Source organism: Polypterus senegalus, chromosome 5 (assembly GCF_016835505.1).
Source record: "Polypterus senegalus isolate Bchr_013 chromosome 5, ASM1683550v1, whole genome shotgun sequence".
Lineage (NCBI taxonomy): Eukaryota > Metazoa > Chordata > Cladistia > Polypteriformes > Polypteridae > Polypterus > Polypterus senegalus.
This window is the reverse complement of record NC_053158.1, coordinates 66942175-66965423: the sequence shown is the minus strand read 5'-3', so window position 1 is coordinate 66965423 and position 23249 is coordinate 66942175. Positions and strand designations below refer to the sequence as shown.

General features: G+C 37.5%; 1 protein-coding gene across 3 annotated transcripts in view; it reads right to left on the bottom strand.

Moving 5' to 3' along the window:
- Positions 1-5324: 5324 nt before the first annotated feature.
- Positions 5325-23249, bottom strand: part of LOC120530334 (laminin subunit alpha-3-like) — a 385202-nt gene continuing 367277 nt past the window's right edge. For all 3 annotated transcript variants that reach the window (XM_039754745.1, XM_039754743.1, XM_039754744.1), the window contains exons 71-78: positions 21649-21818; positions 21171-21360; positions 20089-20241; positions 16962-17121; positions 14849-14979; positions 9434-9527; positions 6126-6245; positions 5325-5891 (exon numbers count right to left, since the gene is read on the bottom strand). In XM_039754745.1, coding sequence (XP_039610679.1) covers positions 5746-5891; positions 6126-6245; positions 9434-9527; positions 14849-14979; positions 16962-17121; positions 20089-20241; positions 21171-21360; positions 21649-21818 — 1164 coding nt within the window. In that variant the 3' untranslated portion in view covers positions 5325-5745. The remainder of the gene's footprint in view (positions 5892-6125; positions 6246-9433; positions 9528-14848; positions 14980-16961; positions 17122-20088; positions 20242-21170; positions 21361-21648; positions 21819-23249) is intronic.

The window sequence follows — 23249 nt, the reverse complement described above, 5'->3', positions numbered from 1 at the left end:
GGGTTGCTCATGGAGTCCCAAATGAGGCACATTACCTGCATTGTGAGGGAGCGTCAGTTACGGCTCTATGGCCATGTGGCACATTTCCCTGAGGGTGATCCAGCTCATAGGATCCTCATTGTTGGGGACCTAAGTGGCTGGACCAGGCCAAGCGGTTGCCCACGTAACACCTGGCTGCGGCAGATAGAGGGTCATTTACTGAGGGTAGGACTGGACCGTGTGTCTGCCTGGGGGGTTGCCAACCGGAATCATGAGCAGTTTTGACATGTAGTGGATGCGGCAACGCACTGTACCAGTGCATGCTCCCCAACTTGACTTGACTTGACTACACTTCAGTCACATCTTGATTGTTTCATTTCAAATCCATTGTGGTGGTGTATACAGCCAAAGTTATGGAAATTGTGTTACTGTCCAAATACCTGTGGACCTGACTGTAAAATTTATATAGAAAAGTGGGTAGGAGCAGGGCTGTCCCCCTTGGCTGTACATTTTGTTCTTATAAATAAAGATTGCTAATGTGGTTCGGACTGCAGTACCCATACATAACTAAAGGGAACAGGGAAATGCCGGTATAGAGTAAAGCAATGTCGTTAATTCACTGACTGTACCCCACCTGCTGTTGTAAAACTAATTTCGTCCGAATAACTCTATAGTCCCTACTGCTCTTGAATTTGACTCTTTGAAAGGATAAATCATTTGCTTTTGATTTTATTCCATAGCCTTCAGTCTTTATTTTGATCATTCTTTTCATAATAGTGCTTTGGCATAGACTTTTAAATTAAGTCATTTGCAACCAAGAGCATTGTTAGCCATAATGTAAGAATATTACCAGGAAAGTCAATGAGCTTGTTTTGGGGGTTTTAGAAGGAAGTGTGATCTGCGTGACACCATGGAGTGTTGGGTTTAAAGTTTCCATCAGACACTTAGCCTAGTGTTATTTCCTTTATGTCCTGGTCTGAATTCTGGTTACAAACTATTTGTGCCCCTCTGACCACACTCTTCAACTTACGTTTTGGCTCAGTTTATGTGTAACTTCTTGATTTTGTCTTTTTAAAATATATCAACTACAATTTTTGTCTCACATCTCACTCTTTCCATTTTGACTTTTTCTAGTATATTTTACCAGAACTTTGTCCCAATTTCATTTTTGTATCCACACTGCTGCTATCTTGTGCAGTCTGTACAACCTTAGATTTTGGTTTCAGCCTTTGAGAAGGGTCATTGCCCCTATTGTTATTACTTTTGAAATATTTAAAGAGTAAACAAAATATGACTTTCATTTAATATTGATTTAGACAGTGTATTTTGTTTCAATTTGTAAAAATCTGTTATATTATTGATATTTATATGAACAGGGCTAAAAAAGGTGCTGCATTTTCATCTTGCTAAAAGCCCCAACTCTGTATTGTTTAATAAAGAATTTCTTAAGGTATGGGTTGCCACCATTGGGTCGTGAGTTACTGTTGCATTTAATATTAATGGGTCACAGATGGTTAGCAAAGTGGGTTGCCACAGGTTGCTCTGACAAATGTCCTAGAGTACCCAACACATACGATTTTCCAAGGGTCTCCCCTCCCGCTCTGATGATCGTCCATGATTCTCCCTGGGGAACCTCCCCCATCGACTCTGATAGTCAGCTGCGATTCAGTAAGGGAAACTTTCCTTGCACTGATTATTAAGATTTTAAGATTAAGACTGGGTCACAAAAAAATGTAAAATTTAGAAACCCTGGTTTCGTACATTAGATGCAAGTTCTTCAATGGATTATGTTCTGTATGGCATAATAGATTGTAAGACTTGATACAATATGTAGTAATAGAATGTGCCTGTATGATGCATCCACTAGAGGGCCCACTATGATTCTATAAAAAGAAAGTGAGGATGAGGACGGAGGGCAGTTCAGTTAGAGAATATGCATAATACTGAACATGTTGTGACCACGGCTTATTTGTGCACATACAGAACATTTAGGAAAACAGAACAGTTGGAAATCCAGCCTCATATAGCTGGTTTGAGATATGCCTTTATGTAATTCCAGGTGTTAACGTTTCATACTAATACATTCAAAACCCAAATGGATGACAAAACAAAAAATTCAGACATGAGTGTCAGTTGGCTTTGAGATGGCTGTATCAGTATCAGTTACAGTTTCAGTATCAGGGGACCTTAAAATGTCAAGATTCGTCAAAAACTGCAGATCAGAATTTTTGACTAATCTAAAGCTTCCCCATAGACAATAAGTTATGGTGGGGGAGAGCATAATGCAAAAACAAAACAAAACACAATATGACCCTCATGGTAAACTAATCAGACTAAACACCCCAGGAAAAACATACAAAGATTTAGAAAATTAGAATGGGGACCAGTGAGTTTTCATTAAAATGTATGTGTTACAATTGGTTATTGGAAACTAAAAATTGTACAGTCTATCTGTGTGATGTACTCTCTTTTTTCAATTTAGGAATCAGTCATTGGAAGGATTACAGTTTAATTCAAAGCAATGCAAACTGTAACTGGAATGTATTGTAGAAATTAGCATTGGTGGATAAAGACTTCCTCAACTAGCTTGTTTGATGCTAGACGAGTCAAATGAATTATATTTTTCAACTTTAAATGTGCCATTTGAGTTTATGTATTAATACATGTATCCTCCCTTGTACATCAGACCCTCTTGGAGTTTATAAAAGAAGCCACTAAAGGTGACAAAACTGCCTTGAAAATGAAAGGTGCAAGCTAACTTTAGGCATGTGATGATTGGGTGGGCATCATATGGAGGAGACTGTTTCATTCTAATGCTCCATTTTCTTGTCAATAATATTTGATTTATATTCAAATCCCATTTAAATACAATAAAATGTAATCACAAGAAAGTGCAGGCAAACTTCAAGTACAAGCAATGGACTTTCTAAATTAAGGGACATTGGAGCATAACTGCACTAGATGTTGTGGAAAATAAGCAATAAGCTTTCCTTAGTAACTTATTATTAAAATGTTTATAAATAACCCTCAGCTCTGTCTTCTTAAGCATTTTTCTATTTTCTATCATATATTTAATTAAATGTATCTAGAAAAATATTGCCTCTTGTAGTATATGAAATTGTCTTCATACTGGGTGCAACAAGCCCGTTTCCAATTGGCCCTGCAGTGTTCTCCATACCTTTGAGGGTGTGCATGTGTGTGTGTGTGTTTGTGACTTGAACTTTTCAGTTTAGGGATTGGGGTTGATGGTTGTCACCTTTTTTTTAAATTACACATTTGCACTTCTGGTGTGAGCTTTTCCCAGTCAATGCCATCCCGCACATGGCGAAGAGGTTATGAAAAGTCCAGTAACATTTACTCCCTTAAAGGGAGCTATGATAATTACAAAAAAAAGGAAAGGGATCAATCTCAGGAATGCTTCATTCAAAAAACATTACACTACATCTTGATTTTTACCCACCACTGAGGAGGACTGTGTTAAATTTGAGAAAGCCAATATGGAAGCCGTACAGTATACTCCTTCTACTCAGGCAAAAGCAGCCAGCACTAAGATGCTCCTTTCTCAAAGAAGCACAGAGTCCAGGTATGTAAAGAACAGTTAAGTAGATAGAAAACCATTTTTTCAGTTGTTTATTGGCCTTGTGATTACCACTGTAAGCACTGCTATCAGACTTACAGTGTGCGGTTCAAGTTGTGCGTGTGTAGTCTGTGTATTCTCTCTGTGTTATAGTGATTTGCTTATTTTCACCTCAAAGGCATCTAAGCTTGTGATATTGCCATTTCAGTATTGGTAGTTCAAAGGCGATGTGGTCTTTTTTTATAGTGTTTAAATCTATATTGCTGCATTTAGTCAGATGATGACAATATTGGAGGATGTCACGGTGATGTAATGCCAAATGAGAAAGACTAGGTACACTATAAAGAATGTCAGTAAATTTAACAGTAAAAATACTGTAAATGGTGAAAGTAAAAGACCTTTTCTGAAAAAAAAGGAAAGTTACCTTATGTTCTACTGAAAATTACCTGTATATCTTAAACAATACATTTCATTATGTAAAATCGATATTTTTCTACCTTCAAAATATGCTAAATACCGTTTATTGATACATTACAGATACACTGAAAAAATCTGTTAATTTTACAGTGTAAAACTGTTAAATAGCGAAGGTAAACAACCGTAAAATGTAAAACGGTAAATCACTGTTTCAGTATAACCGATTACGATATTTGCATAAGGACACACCCCTTTTTGCAATATTGTTCCTGGTGAACCGCATACCTTTGAATAGTAGGGAAAAAAACTTAAACTAAGTTAGCAGACTTATTTTTCCCTGCGTGCTGAAGGTTTTTTGAGGTTATGGAAGCTGATTTATGGTGGGTTGTAGTCGATAAGTAGGACACCATACACCTCAAAAGAAAACTTTACTTCCCCACCAGACAACGTGCCATAACTTCCTTAAATATTGAATTGTTTTCAATGTGTATAATTAAAAGGTACATGCTTGCTATTGGTTGTTGTTACTTGACTGATTCAAACTGTGTACTGGGGTCTGACCCTGACAATACATATTGTTTATTGATTGTCATATTTATTACACAACATGAATTTCTGGTTATAGGTTAAACATTCCCATCTGTTGGAATTTGTTGTAAAGTGCAAATAGCTTTTACTACATAATTATACTGTAGACCAAAAAATATTGTCACCTTCTTTTTTACGGTAAAATTCTGGAGACCCAGCTGCCAGTATTTTCCCATAAATGTCACATTTTTTTTTTTTTTTACAGTGTACCAACATTCTATTGTTTGATTTGTTCTGACGAGAAAGGTACAGGAACTTACATGATGCTTTAGTAATCAGTAAAAGAGGGACAGACGGTAGTTAGAGAAGTTAATGATGACTTTAGCAGTAATTCTGGTATGGCCTCACAAGAATTTTCACTCCAAAATGCCACAGTGTACAAGACATTTTCATGCTGATTATGTCTCAAGATGAAAGGTAGCAACATTCCTTTTTTATTTATTTTTTTGCATGACTAGCATTCATCTACTGTATAAGACTAACTCTGCTCTTTGTAGGTATGGAAACAGGAGTCCACCCAAGATGTGAATGTAGCTCTTTTGCAGCGTGCATACTGTTCATTCCCAGCCTCACATATCTGTTGCAGTTTAGGTCTCACCAATCAAACTGAGAACATGCCAATGCACTAACAAAGAAAGGAACCCAGGCCAGAAAGAAATAAGGTGCAAATATAAAGACAGGCAGCTGATAGATCCACTGTGTCACGTGGTGCTCCTTAAAACATTCTTATGAAAACTGATTCCTTACAAAAAATAACTGCCTCATACATTTCACATAGTGCAGTTTATTTGGTCCCACAGAATGTAGCACTTGTAAGAAAATAAAAATCATACTAATAAAAATGACATTAAATAATGAAAGTGCTGATGTTGTTAAAATGACTGCTCTGTGCTACAGTATTATTAAAATTGATAAATCCGAAACATCTCAAAAGGTTAGAATGCAGAATGCTGGTGATAATAAAAAATGTCCAATTAACAGTTCAGTAAATATCTTTGAATTTGTTACTGAAAACATGAAACTGTCATTTGGGATTGATGTTCATTTAATGAACAAAACTAATTTAGTTGCATCAAAAAATAAGGCAGACTAGAGTACTAAAATACCGTGAAGCAGAAAAGACATAGCAGGCAAAAATGGGGTCAACTTTCCAACTGGGAATATGTGCTCAAGTAGGTCACCATTCAAATAACAGGACACCCGCTCACACTGACTGGGCCATAGACTTCGGTAATCTTTGACAAAGGTTTGTGGATGCTATTGAGTTTCACATTTTGTAAGCATCCTTGGAATGAAGTGTGGACTGGCAGTTTGGGGTTTATTACTCGGCCTGTAAAGACAAAAAAGAAAAAGGTGAAACAAATCATTCATTTGGCTTATCTTTTCCAAAATCATGGTTGAAATCAGGTGTCATGTGAAATAATGTACATTTCACCTTTAACTAATAGACAGTTGTTTTATTATAAATATGTTTATTCTTTCTACAGAAAATAATTATAGTAACTTGAACCTTTATATAATAAAGCCATACTAGTCAACCACTGTAGAAGAAATCAGTGCCTACCTGGGATTCCTCCAATGTAAAGTGGATCTTTAGTGTCTGTAGACAGGGATGACGATGGTCCTACTGTGTGATTGCGCTCCGTGTCCACATCCAACTGCACAACATTATTTCTTTTGATCACTGCATTAAAATAATACATTTTGAGATATACTATTAATTCCAAAGTTGGCTTTTTTCACATTTCTTTATGTTATGTTTGTTATGAATTTATGTTATGTTTGTTATGAATATTATATTGTTATATACAGTATTATTACATTGTTTGATTCTTCTGCACAGTTTTTGCTACTTGAGTGTATTGTTGTATTGGTGGTCTTTTGAGCACAGATGTATGTATTTACTGTATATACCGTATACTGCACTGTACAGTATATAATAACAGAGCAAAGGAGTGGACCTCTTGTATTAGGTTTACAATGTTCATGTTGAATATCTCCAAAACAATGAGCATGCCCTAAACACTAAAACAATTTACAACTCACCTTGTCTCTTCTCTACACTCACTTGTGATGATCGTGAGCCTCACTGTGGCCAATTTGTCGCAATTCCTTCTCCAATATGCAAATACTCTTTGCTAATGACTCCTGTCTACTCGGCCACTTTGCTGCACACAGTCTCTCCTAACTTTCTCTAGCTGTGCAGATTCTCCATGATCCTCACACCAACACTTCCACTCTTCCATCCAACTCCTGTCATATACCCAGGTGTTCAATTCACATAGGCTTCTCCATTCATCTCCTGCTACAGGAAATGACAGATGACTGTGTAATCGTAGCGTTTGTATTTATAGCTTATGTGTTGTGTGGTGCTCAGTTCCTGGACAGTGCTCTCTGAAAAGCTGTGGAACAGGGGGCAGCCCTCTAGAGCAGAGGTTCTCAAGTTCAATCCTGGGGTACCACTGTGGCTACAGGTTTTCATTCCAACCAGACCCATAAATCACAAGGCCAGTCTATCTTCTATTTGATTTAATTGTTTAGTTAGCATGCCTTTTTTCTTCTGTTATTTTGCATTCAGAAAAGAGTTCGAGTTAGATACTTACATGTAAAAGAACTTAACATATTTGTATTTTTGCTATAGCTTTAAATGCTTAACTTTCCTTTACCATATTGTTGTTAATACACCTTCCTCTGCCAAGTTTTCTCCTTTGATTGTATCCAAATAATGGTGATTAAGAACAGATGGTGCTTGTGCTATTTAATAAGCTTGGACTGAGCACGAGCTGGTTTGCGACAGCAGTAGCTAATCAGAATTCCATGATAATACAGAATTAATCAGGACACAAACATTTCAAAGCAACATTTGCTGTTTGAGTTTTTAAGATGGCATGAATTGTGTTAAATGAGCAAATTACACAAGACAACCTGGACACTTCTTTACCCTCTCACACATCATCCATTTCACCGGCTGTAACATGGTACTGTATTGCAATTCCTATGGATCTTTCCACAATGAACAAACCTGCATGTCAGCAAAATTTACAAACATACCCAGTCACAGCAGTAAGCAGAAAATGTAAATGTTTCTCATCAAAAGTGTAAAGGCACTTTCCCCCATCTGGTGTATGAACATTGTAGCTCACATCGCTTAAATCTTGTGAATGACTTGTTGTGTGATAAATGCACCCATACCAAGAAAATGTATGGAACAAAGTCATCCTGAGTTAATGTGGCAATTAATTAAGGAGGATGGCATGTCACAAAAGTTGCATTCTTGTGTACTTCATGAATTGCAGGCTACTTTTTGGTGTATCTTTCAGTATACTGTATGACAGTTCAGCAGGGAACATGCTGGGATACCACCGTAAAGGAATGTAAGGGTTTAGATGTGACAAAGTGTTTTCTGTTTTCCTTTTGGAAGAAGCTGGAAATGTGAGAGTCCAAACACATCCAGGAGGGCCGCTAGATGTACCATAGAGCCAGTCCATCCATACAGGGCAAAAAAAAAGGACTACCCTCTCTCTAGTCGCAGAGTCCAAGGAGGATATGAAAGAACTTGACAAACAAAATGAGAAGAATTCACTGAACACCACTGACACAAGAATAACTCTCTCTGAGAGGATTTACCAGATATTGTTATTATGTGAATAAAAGAGAGAATATCCCTGTTAGGCTAACTGGGTATGAACTTTGTTTATTGACTGACAGGAATTCATTTCATTAAAAACAGTAAGGGAAACACACTGAGAAGTGGAAAAAGAAAATGTAGTTTAGCATATCTGAAAAAAATAATGATTTTCTTGTCTCTTTATTTATTTAATTCCCCCTAGCGGTCACAATATTATAGTTCTGAATTTCAAATATTTGGACAGTTGTAGTTTTATGGGTATATTGATAAGTGTAGCTACATCACAAACCCAGTGCCCTGCATGTGAATCTCCAGGCCAGTTACTTTCTGTGAGAAGTCTGCATGTTCTCACTGTGTCTGATGAGTTTTTCTCCCACATGTAGGTGAACCAATGATTCCGAATTGTACTGTCATGTGCAAAAGTGGGCCCAGCAATGCCCACTTGAGATAAGACTGTTACACTGTCTAGTTCTTGCTTTATGCCCGCTGGTGCCAGACTCCAGACACCCAACCGTCCCCAAGGTCTTCAACAGGATGTAACAAGTTTGAGACTATTATATTATTTCATTACTTGTTTAAATTCTATGTATGAATTAAAAATAACAAAGACATTTTCCTCTTTTACATAGTACAACATGATATTGTGTACTTGTGACATTGCAACACATAAGGACATTTTTAAGAAGCCCCAAATTATAAAAAGAGTACAATTACTCTTAATATCAAGTACACAACGGAGGGGAGCACAAAGGAGTACTCAAACAAACAAATGGAATCTGCTTAATCCAAGAGGATGAACTCTACACTGGCAGCAAATGGGGCAAGGTAGGGACAGATATGGATCTGGTGCCAGTCCATTTACACACATACCCACACTCACTCAAAATACAGTATAGAATATATAGAGGAAATACCCAAGCAGATTCAGAATGAACTTGTGAACTCTATAAAGACATCATTTGGGCCTACAGTCAATCCAGGGCTCTGCCACAGTGAGGTACAGACTTATGAATTCAAAATTGATTGAAGATGTTGATAAATTTAACCCTAGTTCCACTATAAAGACAAGAGGAGTTGCACTCTGGTATTCTATAAATAAAAAATGGACTAATGTATACTTAAACCAATGAAGGTATTTAGATCACACAGTGTTCCCTCTGTTTATTCAGTCAGATAAGACAGACGGAATAATATAACTCAAAATATAACGCAACAGTTACACAAAAGAAACAACATTAAAGTACCTGCTATTCTGTGGAATGTGCCATCGCAAAGTGGCTGAAGAGGTGTGACAGAGGTATTGAAGGCACCAGCCCCATTATCCACTTGAACAATCACCTGAAAGGAAAGATTTAGGAGTATTTCATTGTAGATGCACTTAAATTGTGTTTATTCAGCCTGCAGGCACAGGCATATGAAGAATAATTTCCTTAATGTCCAGAGCACTTGCAGGCTGTCATTAGTTGCCACTTCAGCTAGTCTCAACTATAAACCAGTCAACTGATAAAACCCATAAAGATAGCGTTTCTCTGATAGTGAAAGTTACCAGTTTTATGATACTGAATAGACACTGTGGTTATTTATTTTCAATTTTAGTTAACAAAGAGTAGCTAAATATTCATTTTACACTATACCAAGCTAATACTGGATGTACTGTATATGCTGTGCACACTATGGTTTCTTTATAAAATAAGAAAACAGTATTCATCTATTTACAGATTTTTTTTTCCCCACTGGGTAATGATGAGAATAGGAAAAAATACATCCAGGTGTGAATATATTAACAGTTAAAGAGGCGGCATGGTGTCGAAGAGATTAGCATTCGAGGATTCATACAGATATGACTTGACAAAGACAACGATAAAGGAAAAAACCAGTACACATTTATCATGGTGATAATATATCATTACAATATTCAGTGCAAATACAGTATTAGGATATTTTTTGTATTATTTGCTTCTTGTACAGGGTGAGAGTTTGTGCAGTAGCTGTAATTTGTGTGATATGCCATGTACTGGAAAGAAAAAAAGGCATTTTATTTGTACATATTAGAGCTGGAAATCGATTTAAAAAACGAACTAATTAATTGTAAATGTATGTAATTAATTGCATCTAACTTTAAAACATACAACTATAAAATGAATACATAAATTATGAAATAAATACACACTGAATGAAAATTTAAAATAGAATCAACACAAACGAAAAATTAATGGCATAGTTTAAACTGAAACAATTACCTTAAACCTAAACTTTTAATGAAATACTACCTGATCAAGTACAACCTGAAAAAAGTTGAAAAGGAAGAAATAAGAAAACGAGGCCAATGTATTAATTATCAAATTAGCATAGCATATGAGATACAAAAGTGTCAAAGTAAAAATTAAACGATTGAAATAACTGTTGACTTTGAATGCACTGCTGAAGACTTTAATTGCCTAAATGGGCATACTGTACATTAAAACTTGTGTTAAAAACACCGTAAATAATATCCTCAATTGTTCATCACCATCAGCGATTTGATGATTACACTCTATGCAAGTGTTTTTCAACTGGTGCGCTGTGGAAATAACAGTGTAGTGCCCCTGAGTTGTAGCCTGAGACAGACACACTCCTCAGGTAGTCGAGACCTGTCTGAGGAGGACAGGACTACCTGGAGAAGTTAAATAAAAGCAACACCATGACTGCTGTTGTGGACAGTTTTGCAAGTCTATACATTTAATGCTTTTATGGCAGGTAGAATTGTGCCCTGGAATTTTTTGGGTTACAAAATGTGTGCCACCATAGAAAAATGGTTGCAAAACACTGCTCTACCCACATCTTTGCTCTTAGCATGCCAAAAAGACCTCCATAGCTGCTATCTCAATTAAAAGCTGACACTGTTCATTACTTGGATGGTTATGTTGCATTCTTTGCATACATTATTGAATTACTGCAAACTGGAATAATGGGTAGGAATAATCGTTACACTACTGTTTTGTAGAATTTTGTCATTATATTAGGGTGAGTTAACACTATAAGCTGGCGGCAGACTAGCAAGTTAAATACAGAGGTACCAAAGACTTATTTTGGTTTTAGTGCCACTCAAAGATAACTTATTTAGTGATTATGTGATATGACAAGATTCAAATTTCTTACAGAAACATGAAATGAAAAGAGAGAGTGTAATTTTTACCTTTGCAACTATTCTCTAACATTGAACCAGGACTGCCATAAACCCCCACCACCCCCTTTCCTCCCACTTCCTGCACCGATATCAGTATGTATAAAATCAAGGCAACAAACACCAGTGCTATGTACGTATTGACATGTGGCATGTCTTTGTGAACTGCGTAATATGAAATATTAAACCTTGTTAACATTTTTAAAGGAAGTATATATCGTACTGAATGTGTATGTAATTCTTCAGGTATACACTTAACTTTTTTGTATTATTGTTTCTTAATGTTTAAAAAAAAATTACATGAAAATGCTACCCTGACCAAAGCATTGTTTGAGGTGTTTGCCTCATTGCCAGACTGGATGCAACTATATTTTTTAACATAATAAACAGGTGTGGAACGAGCCCCGGACACAGACAGGCAGACATGTTTCAAAGCACCACCACACGTTTATTTACACAATATTTACAACTAATTAAGTGCACACAAACCACAAACTCCCCCAAAGTCCAGGCCTCACACTGCCTCTGTCTCTCTTCAGGCCGCCTCCTTGCCTCTCCTCTCAAGCTCTGTCCTTCTCTTCACCCGACTCCAGCCTTAATGAAAGGAGGCGGCCCCTTTTACAATCACCTGGACATGCTCCAGGTGCTTCCCGGCAATCTTCTGCGCACTCGGAAGCACTCTGGGTGTCCCCAATCCTCTTCCCCCCATCACCTCTGGGTGTGGCCAGGGTTCTGTAGGTATGGGGGCACCCCCGGTAGTGACCACGGGCCCCTACAGGGCTGAGCTTCAAAGCTCTCTACCCGTGGTTCCCAAAGCAACCAGGGCAGTCTCCCCCTCGTGGTCTGTAGGAGGCGCAAGCTCTCCTCTAGTCCTCCTGGGGGTCCCGGCTGGGTACCACCCCCAGCCGCGTGCCACACAGGCCACATTAATTACAAAAAAAAATGTGCTAACTTTCCCAGGCCTAGTACATACATAACAAAATGAAGTCCAACAGATGTCATACTGCAAATGTTTAGCAGTGCTGTAGAGGTCCTTTTAGCAAATGTTTAAACTATCTAGTATTGTTATAATTGTATGTATTATGTCTTATAAGAATAGTTTACGTTTGTATTAGTATGCATCCAGTGTTTCAGGAGGCATGATTTACATTACTGATAAGAAGAGCTGTGCTTTGACACTTACCTAATCAACCACCAAACCTTTAGTGCTAAGCACTGATTCATGATGTGAAATTTATGGCAGTGGGATTGAGGTCATACATCAAACTGGTTTGGCAAAGGTGACTTTGCTTGGACTTTACTGTACACGAGTCTATAAACCTCCACAGGGAGAACATAAACTGCTTAGCTAATATGAAGCAGGGTCTGGAGGAATGTGGCTGTTTACGACTAGCCATTCTGTATTCCTTTGGGCAAGTCATGCCAGAATAGGATGGATAAACAGACAGACAGACAGACAGACAGACAGACAGATAGACAGATAGATAGATAGATAGATAGATAGATAGATAGATAGATAGATAGATAGATAGATAGATAGATAGATAGATAGATAGATAGATAGATAGATAGATAGATAGATAGATAGATAGATAGGATGAACCAAGGGAATTGTCCACACCCATTTGTCTAAAATTTGTGATAGGAATGGTATAAGCTGGTTATTGCACCTTTCCTTCTCTGTTTTGCTATCTTGCCATGAACAGAAGATCACCTCTATCTCTTGCCGTTTCTCTATCATGAAGATAATTCTATCTTCGCAGCCATATTTAGATAGGCGCGGAGCTTTTTTCATTACTCCATTCAAAGGTCATATGGTAGCAAAGGCCAAGCTAGACCAAAGATAAGTTGAGAACTGCTTATACACGCAGGATGCACTGCTACTTAGGCTGTAATAATATTTTTGTGGCACTCATTTTATTTTGCTTATAATTTGGCCATATTATCTGAAACGCATAATTAAATGTGTAGCTTCTTCCCCTGCCTGTTCTTTCACTCTATCTAATTGCCTGAGGTTATTGATAAAGAAGGGAAGGGGGAGAAAGTTCCAAAGTATGGTACGTGACCACAGTGTAGTAAGTGTATGGGATTTGAGGCATTTTGGTAAAGTCTGCATAATGTATAAAAAGGAAAATAGGATCACCAAGAATTCTATGTGACAAAACAGTAACAAACAGATTTTTTTCTTATAGGCAAGATTTCAACTTTGACCTGGCAAATATAAATGATAATAAATTGTAATTTATCACAAAACTGAGTCACAGCAGTTAATACTGTATATTACACAATATAAAAAAAATGCAATATTATATCAAAGCCAGAATTGGGAGGTTCTGGCAATTCCCACCACAACTAAGCAGATGCAGGTCTTAAACCCAGAATGCTGTAGCCATGGGGCAGATTAGCCATATAACAGAAAACTCAAAATTCAATTATTAAATGAGTTTAAAGTTTTTAACTGTGTTTAAATGCACTGGAAAGAAAATTACTTTACTATAAGACACTGTCAGTTGCCAAAAATTAAATAACTTTAAATAGCAGTTATTTATTTATAGATGGTTCCTGTGATTCAGTATATTAAACACACCTTCTTCTCTTTCCATATTTTCAATGATTACCTTCAGAATACACATATGGGTTTGAGCCCAGAGGTATTTCAGTGAGGTGACTAAGTTGTCTTGTCTTATACTTTCAATTGCCTAAAAAACAGCTAAGAGTAGTTTATTCTCATCAGTCCTCACTGATTTCATAAGTATAGCTATGCACATTTTGTAAAGTATGTGAATCTGCTTAAGTTGCTTCAATATTATTACATACCACCTTGAGAATTTTTTTTCATCTCAAAGGGAGTATAATACAACTTTATCAGAACTGCTTTGCCAAAGTCAGGCTCTATACCTGATATTTTAAATAGTCTTTTGCAGAGCAATTAAAATAGCCTTTTATGTTTCTACTTTATATTTTTGTTATTTACAAAATGTTATTGCTAAACAGTTTAGAATAGGAGCTACCCATATAAATGTTTTAGTCAGTTACTGCTGTGTACCAAGACCTTAACAGATACTTTGTTTTGTCTTAATAAGACTTAAAATGCACTTATGGCAATACTTTAAAGCAGCATTTCCCAACCTTTGTGGTGTCACAACCCAGTTTTTCACATGGCAGTTCGCGATCCACCAGGGAGGTGGGTTTATCCCACTTCATGAACTGAGTGCTGGGGGGTTCCAAGTGATCACCAGTGCATCAGAGGAATCAAGTGCGATCATCCAGGCATTTCATTCTTGGTGAATCGAGCATGATCAGCAGAGAGGGGATTGGGGAGGTGACCATGGTAGTAAAACCTTAACAAAGGTTTTGTTTCTTTTATCTAGCAATGCATGACTAAAATGTGCACTATAACAATCTGCTAAAGCACATGATTTAAAGTGATATCATGAAATTCTTTAAAATACATTTGGTTTATCTTCAAGAATAACTTAAGACATGCCCTCCTCACCTTTCCATTTTTCATGTACAAAGTTAGATGGTCTCCACTTTGGCTTCCAATGTAGAATAAAATACCATTTAATCCACTGGGACGAATCTCAAACACCAGCTCAAAACTCAAGCCAATAATAAAAGACGGATCTGCAAAGAATACAATTATTAAAACATTTGACGTTAATGAATAAAACAGTTGTAATTTTGCAGAAGGAATAAAATACTAATAAATTAAATGACAGTTCATTAGAAATTGTGCACATTGACTAACATGAATTATGAATCAATACACTCTGCTCATCAAGTGACACAGAAGAATTAATCTAAACAGATACGTCAAACAACTGTCATTGCAGACAACCATATTTTACTTCATTGATGAATTTTAAATATGATAAAAGATCACTTGAAAACACATGAAAGGTTTCTCTGTATTTTTTTTTGTTTTCCTAAAATAACTTTAACAATGTTTAAGATTAAAGTACAATCTACTCATGACCTGTGTGTGAAGTGCAAAGTCTGCATAAAGGTGGTGCAGCAGGTGATATTACTACCTTACAGAACATGTCACTAGTGACAGTCTTTAGCTTCCCAGATCAAGCATGTTAAGTCAAATGGTGTAGAAGTCAACCTAATTTTAGGATATTTTGACCAGTGTTTTCTTGCTATCTGAGACAGGATAGCATCCATTCTGGTGAAGAGGCCTGTCTTGTTGCCCTTGTAGCTGTGACTGCGTGTCTTGCTCTTTCTCTCTCTGTCTATGTGTCTTTGCCAAGGTCTCAACTGGATTGATTTAATAGGAAAATGAAAGGATTGATGGATGTTCATCTTGATTACACAGCTAATTTCACAGGCTTATGTGAACGGGGTCTTTGGCTGAAGGGTTATTTTTGGAATATCAAGATCTCATAATGGCTAAAACAATTACTGCTAATTGAGGAGTGTGGTAAAGATCTAATGAAAAGCAAGATATATACAGCGAGAAAGAGGGAGGTTATTGAACCAATGGCCCTACCTTCATAAACATAAACGTTGTATGTTATAAAGGAACAGAGGGACATTTAAAATTAGTGGGCAGCAGAGTGATGGACTCAGTAATATTGACGCATTACACCTCCAGGAGAATGTATTTAAATCCCAGTCTGGTGACTGTGTGCACAGAGTGTGCATGTTCTACCTCTGTCATTGTGCGGTTTCCCTGCATTCTCTTGTTTTCTGCACAATTTACAAAGACCCATTTAGTTGACAGATTTGAAAATGTAGTGTGGCCCAAAATAAATAAGTGTCAACATATAACCTGTGACACAGAAGTGTCCTGACCCATACTTTAGATTTCTCAATTCTAAAAATGGGCTTAAGTAATTTTTCAGTTAATTTAAAAATTACATGAATGGACAGAGATATAAATAGTGTCATGACTATTAAGTAAATATTTTGTTGTCTGTTTAATATGGTTGTTTAAAAAGTTCATTTAATTTTCAGTATTATGGCTATCGTTAAGAAATGGTACATAAAAAAGAAATCATACAATATTACAACTGAAAAATGACAAAAATGTGAAAGTTAGTATACATGGCACCAACATTATATTTTAAAATAATCTGTATTCAAAATATTTATGTTTTCCTAAAGGTAAATGATCCCATTTTGAGTGTGTAGATTTGTGCAGTATTGCATTGTGATACAGAAATAATCCAGCCAGGTTCTGATGACCTAGCAAATGTATCGAATGGATGTAGAGCATCATTTTAAGTATTTTACAGAAGCTAGCATTTAACCTAGTAAATTCAATTTTTCAGTCTCTGAACCCACCATTCCAGTACAGGGTCAGATGGAGCTGGCAATAAAGAAACCAACCCTGTATGGAATGTCAGTCCTACCGTCTACAAACAGGCACACACTTTCATTCCCACTGTACCAATTTTCTGTTATCAAACAGCCAGGCTGCATGCTTTTGGACTATGGAAGGAAAACAGTCAGAACACAGAAACTTCAAATTTCACATAATGCAGCCTGTAGGGAAGCAAGACATCAGCTAAGTGCTGTGAAATGTTAACACTACTTGCTGTGCCATGACTAATGCCATAAAAGCAAGGATACTTTTTAAATGATATAATATAGAATGTTACCTAAAACTGCATATGCACTACTGCCAGCAAAGTAGGCTCCTCTTTCACTTTTGCCTTCGAAGCAAGGGGTTATTCCATGATTTATAGTTGGAGCTACCATTAGCTGACCATTCAGTTTGAAGTTTCTGAAGCACCCAGTCACGCTGTCTTTGGGAATGTACTGAAAAGAACAAGGTTGGGACAAGTGATGAGTAAATACCTTTTGTGATACCTAAGTGATATAATTCTGTATTTTAGCAAACTGTTTGAGTAAAATATATTTAGTAGACAATTCTAAATGAATGAGACTAAGTATACTATTGCATGCAATTTGGTGATAATGGCAAAAATATTTATATTTTATAAATATTGTCACTCACTTGAGTTTTATTGGCTTTGGGAAAAACAAAAATACAGCAAGAGAATAGGAGTGTGACACCAGCACTGATATATGTATTACCCAAAACGTAGGAGAAAACCCTGGAAGACAGTCGATGCCATCTCCGAGACACTGTCTTAAGCCCTGCCCCTTCTGGTCATCCCATATTTAAATTGTCATCCACAGAAGTTGCTGTTCACAGACCAGTCTGAAGCCTTCTTCAACATACAAATATCCGTTCTTTATATTGTGCACATTACATGCTTTTCTTTTGTCATACAGATACTGCTATTAAATGGTCAAATGGGGCATCTGTTGAGAAGATACAGTGACTGACAGAGTCCCCCCCCCATCCTAGAGAGTTAATGCTTATCCTCAGGTGCACCAAGAAAATGATCTCCAATTGCAAACATGTGACATATAAATATATCCATCCATCCATTTTCTTACCCACTGAATCCGAACACAGGGTCACGGGGGTCTGCTGGAGCCAATCCCAGCCAACACAGGGCACAAGGCAGGAACCAATCCTGGGCAGGGCACACACAAACACACCCACACACCAAGCACACACTAGGGCCAATTTAGAATCGCCAATCCACCTAACCTGCATGGATTTGGATTGTGGGAGGAAACCGGAGCGCCCGGAGGAAACCCACACAGACACAGGGAGAACATGCAAACTCCACGCAGGGAGGACCCGGGAAGCGAACCTGGGTCTCCTAACTGCGAGGCAGCAGCGCCACCGTGCCGCCCCATATAAATATATGCATACTATATATATAATATATATATATATATATATATATATTGTCACAAATGTCTGGGGTTCTTACCTGGCCGGGATGCCTGGAGGGACCGGATAGAGACATTAAAAGCTTCCGGGTCAGGAGGACACAACCGCCCTGGAGCAGGAGAGGACCACGGGAGAGGAGGAGAGACATTCCAACTCGTTGGGACTCATGGCCACCGCCAGGGGGCGCATTAAGCCTTCTAGAACCCGGGAGAACTTTAATTCCACCACACTTGGCAAGATGGTGGAGGAACCTGCTAGGGATGCCTGGAGTGCTTCCAGGGCAAAGGGCAGCACTTATGCCACACCAGGAAGTGCTGCCGGAAGATCGTCACCAGCCACCTGGAGCACATCCAGGCGGGAATAAAAGGCACCGCCTCCTTATACTTGAGGAGCTAGAGTTGGGAGTGGGAGCAGGACAAAGCTCCCAGGAGGAGATTGGCGGCTAAGGACATTGTGGGAGATTATTGCTGTGTGCTCTGTGTCGTGTTTGGGACTGTGTTTATTTATGTTAAATAAACGTGTGAATTTTATAAAGATGTGGTTTCCGACTGGTGGTGTCCGGGCAAGTCTCACATTATATATATATATATATATATATATATATATATATATATATATAAACAGTACATACATATAAGAGAGCAGGAAACATGCACCAAAACCACAAAGTGCACTTCAAAAAGTCAAAAACATGTCACCGGTCTAATATCCTTTCTTGTGACACTTTGAGTGGTCTAAAATTAGTACAAGGTACAATTGGCTAGGTAAAATGCAATGGGAGGAATACACCAACTTAAAGAGGAAGAGTAAATAAAGGTAAAAAGGTGAAAAATGCGAAGAACTCCCAAGAACCAGTTAGTTTGGTTGGGACTCCAACTATAAAAGCACTAAATGGTAAAATCTGGGAACAATGTCTACACTGAGATGTTGGCTTCTAGAAATGCTCCATTTTATTATTCATCAACTGATCTGACATTGTCTTTTTCACTGGATCCAATTATTAACTTTTTTTTATAAGAAAATTTGAAAACAAACATAAGAGGAATATCACCCTTTAGCCAGTGTGGCGGAAGGCCAGGGCCCTTACCTGACTGGGACGGCCTGACAATGGAGGGACCGGGGGAGATAGCTTTTTCAGGACACTCTGCGGACTAATAGAGGGCAGGCCCCTTGGCTTGCAGCATGGAGCATGAAAGCTCAACCTGGCTGGGGTCTGTGGCCACTGCCAGGGGGCGCCTGGACGTTTTCTGGGCCCTGTTTGGCAGAACATCCGCCACACCAGGAAGTGCTGGTGGAAGAAGGTTGTTGGACACCTGGAGTCCTTACGAGTGTCCTATAAAAGAGGGCCAGTCACCAGTATACAACAGCTAGAGTTGTGAAGAAGAAGGACAAAGCTTGTGTGGAGGACTGGAGGCAGAAGGACTGTGCTATAGCTGTTTATGTTATTTGTATTGTGCTGAGAAGTGGGGAAGCAAATTAAGAAGCGTTTCACCACAGAGGAGTAAAAGTGTGTGTTGTGTGCTGGAACTGTCTCTGCTTGTCTGTGTTGGGTTAGGGCAGCTGTACAGTACGTGTCTGAGCATCACACCAGGTAAACTCCTGGATTTTCAATCCTTATTTTGTATCATTTACAGAAAGCATAAGAGTTTTCAGGTGTGACACTTTACAAAAACAGCTATACAAGCAGAGGTGGTAATAGGCAGAGGTCATAAAGAAGTAGGAAAGAAAAGAGTAAAGGAAATTGATTAAACTAAACTTGAGAATGTATCTTTGTGGAGCTTAAAGCAAAACAGTATGTATTTCTATCAGTATACGTTGTCTGAAGGTATAAAACAGAACGCATGTAACAAGGTTCTTATACTCTGAATAACTACCGTAAACATTACAGAATTCCATTCATCCATTTTATGAACCTGTTTATCTACACATTCATATTTAAACAACAAATGCCACAGTGAGGAAATTATGAGTACCTCTAGTGCAGAGTTTTCCTTTAGAGCTGGAACTGCACCAAGGAAGATGGGAGACTGAAGTTCAAGGGCAGAAAAACGTGGAAAGGTCCCATTTTGTACTCGTAGTCCATTAATAATTAACCGCATATTATTTTGTTCTGTGCTGAACATCACCTATAAAATTATAGAGAAAAACTTGAAATAGCACATAACTACATCTCTATGATAAAAGAAATAAACCAGAAAATCCGGGGCACCAGAACTGGCTGCAATACAGTCAATAAACAACAGCTAATAATCTCTGTTTCATAAGATTTGTACCACTGATCACTTATTGAGTTTAAAAACTATCCAAACAATTCCAACCTTCTCCTTAAAAAGAGCCCAGTAATTCAGCACCACATATTCTTTACACATGGCTACATTTTAACCAAGCACATTTGTGTGTTTCAAATGCAAGCCTGGCAACTACAAGGTACCTTTGTTATTTGCCTCGCACTTTCTTGTCTGTCTCTGATCGCTGTACTCTCTATGCCATAACTCTCCTTTCTTTAGCCTTTGTTGTTTGATTTTCTCAGCCCTGAAAACACATTGTCCCTGCCTAAAGTTTCTGCATTATGCTACTGGTATGGCTTCAGTTCTTTCATTCTTTTTCTGCGCATGAAAGAGTCAATCACAACCATTTCTATGTCTACTACAGATTGAACAGAAAAAAAAATTGACAAAGCAAAAATAGTCTAATACAAAAACAACATGATATAATGTGCTTAAATCCACATAATCCAGTTCAGGATTTTAAGAAAAATAATCTTACCCTGGGAAGCAAAAAGAACCAACACTGGGCAATGAACCAGTGCAGTGCAGGACCCACATGTAGTCGCATACACAGGGCCACTTTAAAATTCTGATTAGCATAAGGCCTGCAATGGCTGGTGGGAGGATAACCAGCATACCTGGTGGGCAACCCAGACGTGGGAAGAACATGTACATTTCATACAGTGTGTGGAATCTGAACGTCAGATACTGGATCAGTGATACATCAACCCTAAATGCCAATGGCTGGTAAATATCTATATGTACAACGGCATCATTTGTATACTTACTGTGTTCCACTGGCCATTGTTGTATTTTTCTTTACTGGTGATTCTACGTTTCCTTCCAAAGGAACTTAATGAATACACAAAACGCCCTTTTAGAATGAATAAGGCCAAATGAGAGGTCCCAAACTGGTTTGATATGTAAAAGATCAAGCCTTCTGTGGACACTGTTCGGATGTCTAGAGAGAAATGTAACCTAAAAATATAAAGAGCAAATGAGCTGCGCACAATTGTTTTAAGTTAAAGTACACGGACTTCACTTCAACATTTCACCCTTAAGTTAGAAAAAACATTAATGACTAAGCAAGTCTAAGAACAGAATAAGAAAAATTCATGTACATTTCAGATACACTGCACATAGTTAACTTATAACAAGTAGTATTCAACAGTATTTTTAAACTGAAATATTATTTCAGAACAACAAATAATAATAATCATACATAATGAAAAATGTCTACAAATAGAAATTAAATGTTTAAGTTACCCATTTTGAAGTGAAGTGGGGTTAAAATCATATTCTAGTCGGTTGAGTAAAGGTGAATCTCGTAGACTGAACGCATCTCTGACAGATTTTGGCAAAATGCAGCCTGAGGAGCTTTGTCCTGTTTTAGCATCGCTTATTCTGCTGGTAGACCCTTTTTCCATAACTTTAACCTTTATCAAAAAGAAAAAATAATAATCATTGGTGTGCTTTTAATAAGGTAAATTAATTAAACTTATTTTGTGCTCTGCATTGGTCATTCGTGTATTTTCTGAACCTAATTATTTTAATTTGTAGTCACAGGAAGTCTGCATCCTCCTTTTTTTAAAGAACATATTCTGGAAGCTTCTGGCACTAAGCTGTAAGCAGCCATAGTTAGAATGTTAGCAAACTGCAGAGCGCACTCATCTACAGAGCCACATCAGTGCCAGTTTAAAGTCGCCTGACATTTGCATCTTTGATATTTGAGAGGAAACCACATATCAAACATCCAGGTTTTGGACTGTAAAGGTGTGAGGCAGTAATGTTACCTAATGCACCACCATGGCCACCATATTGTTTTTTAATTGTACTACATATGAACATACTGCATTGTTGGCAAATATTTTGAAATGCACTTTAAGATAAATAGTAGAGTACATATATAAAATAAAAGCAGATGTGCAAATACATATTAAATATGTACATAATAAAAACAGACACAAAAATTATCTCTATTCATCCATTACTGAACTCATATAATCTACAATACATCAGGGTCAAAAAAGCTGAAGTCCATCCCAGAAATAGTGGGCTCAACGAAGGAATCAGCCCTGGGCCTGGTGTCTGTCTATTCCATAACACCCTGACTCACTTACAGTGGGACAATTTAGAATTGCCTATTAACCTAACACACAAGTAAATATATTTGGAAACAGGTCAACATTTTATTTTTTTTTTATGTTAGACTTGCTTCATTTTAGGCTTCCACATATCAAAATGCATATAATTATCATCTCACAAATCCTACCACCAAAACAATCTCCTGAAACATACTTACTGAAAAATGTGAACAGTCAAAAAGCCTTTAAATATATAAACAATTGCAAAATATTCTTTATATTAATGACGATGAAGAATTTCATCAATCCATCCATTCCCTACCTGAATCCACTCAATCGGTTACCTGGTATTAGGGACCTTCAGCCTAACCTATGATGCCAGTCTTTTGGCAGGGTTTCTTAAATATGCTCCACCGGTGAGTAAACCTTCCCCCCTCCAGATAAACACCCCTTTTATGAGTGGATATTAATAGATAGATAGATAGATAGATAGATAGATAGATAGATAGATAGATAGATAGATAGATAGATAGATAGATAGATAGATAGATAGATAGATACTTTATTAATCCCAAGGGGAAATTCACATAATCCAGCAGCAGTATACTGATACAAAGAAACAATATTAAATTAAATAGTAATAAAAAGGAAAAGAATTAAAATAAAATTAATTTTCGCATTTACTCCCCCGGGTGGAATTGAAGAGTCGCATAGTGTGGGGGATGAACGATCTCCTCAGTCTGTCAGTGGAACAGGACAGTGACAAAAGTCTGTCACTGAAGC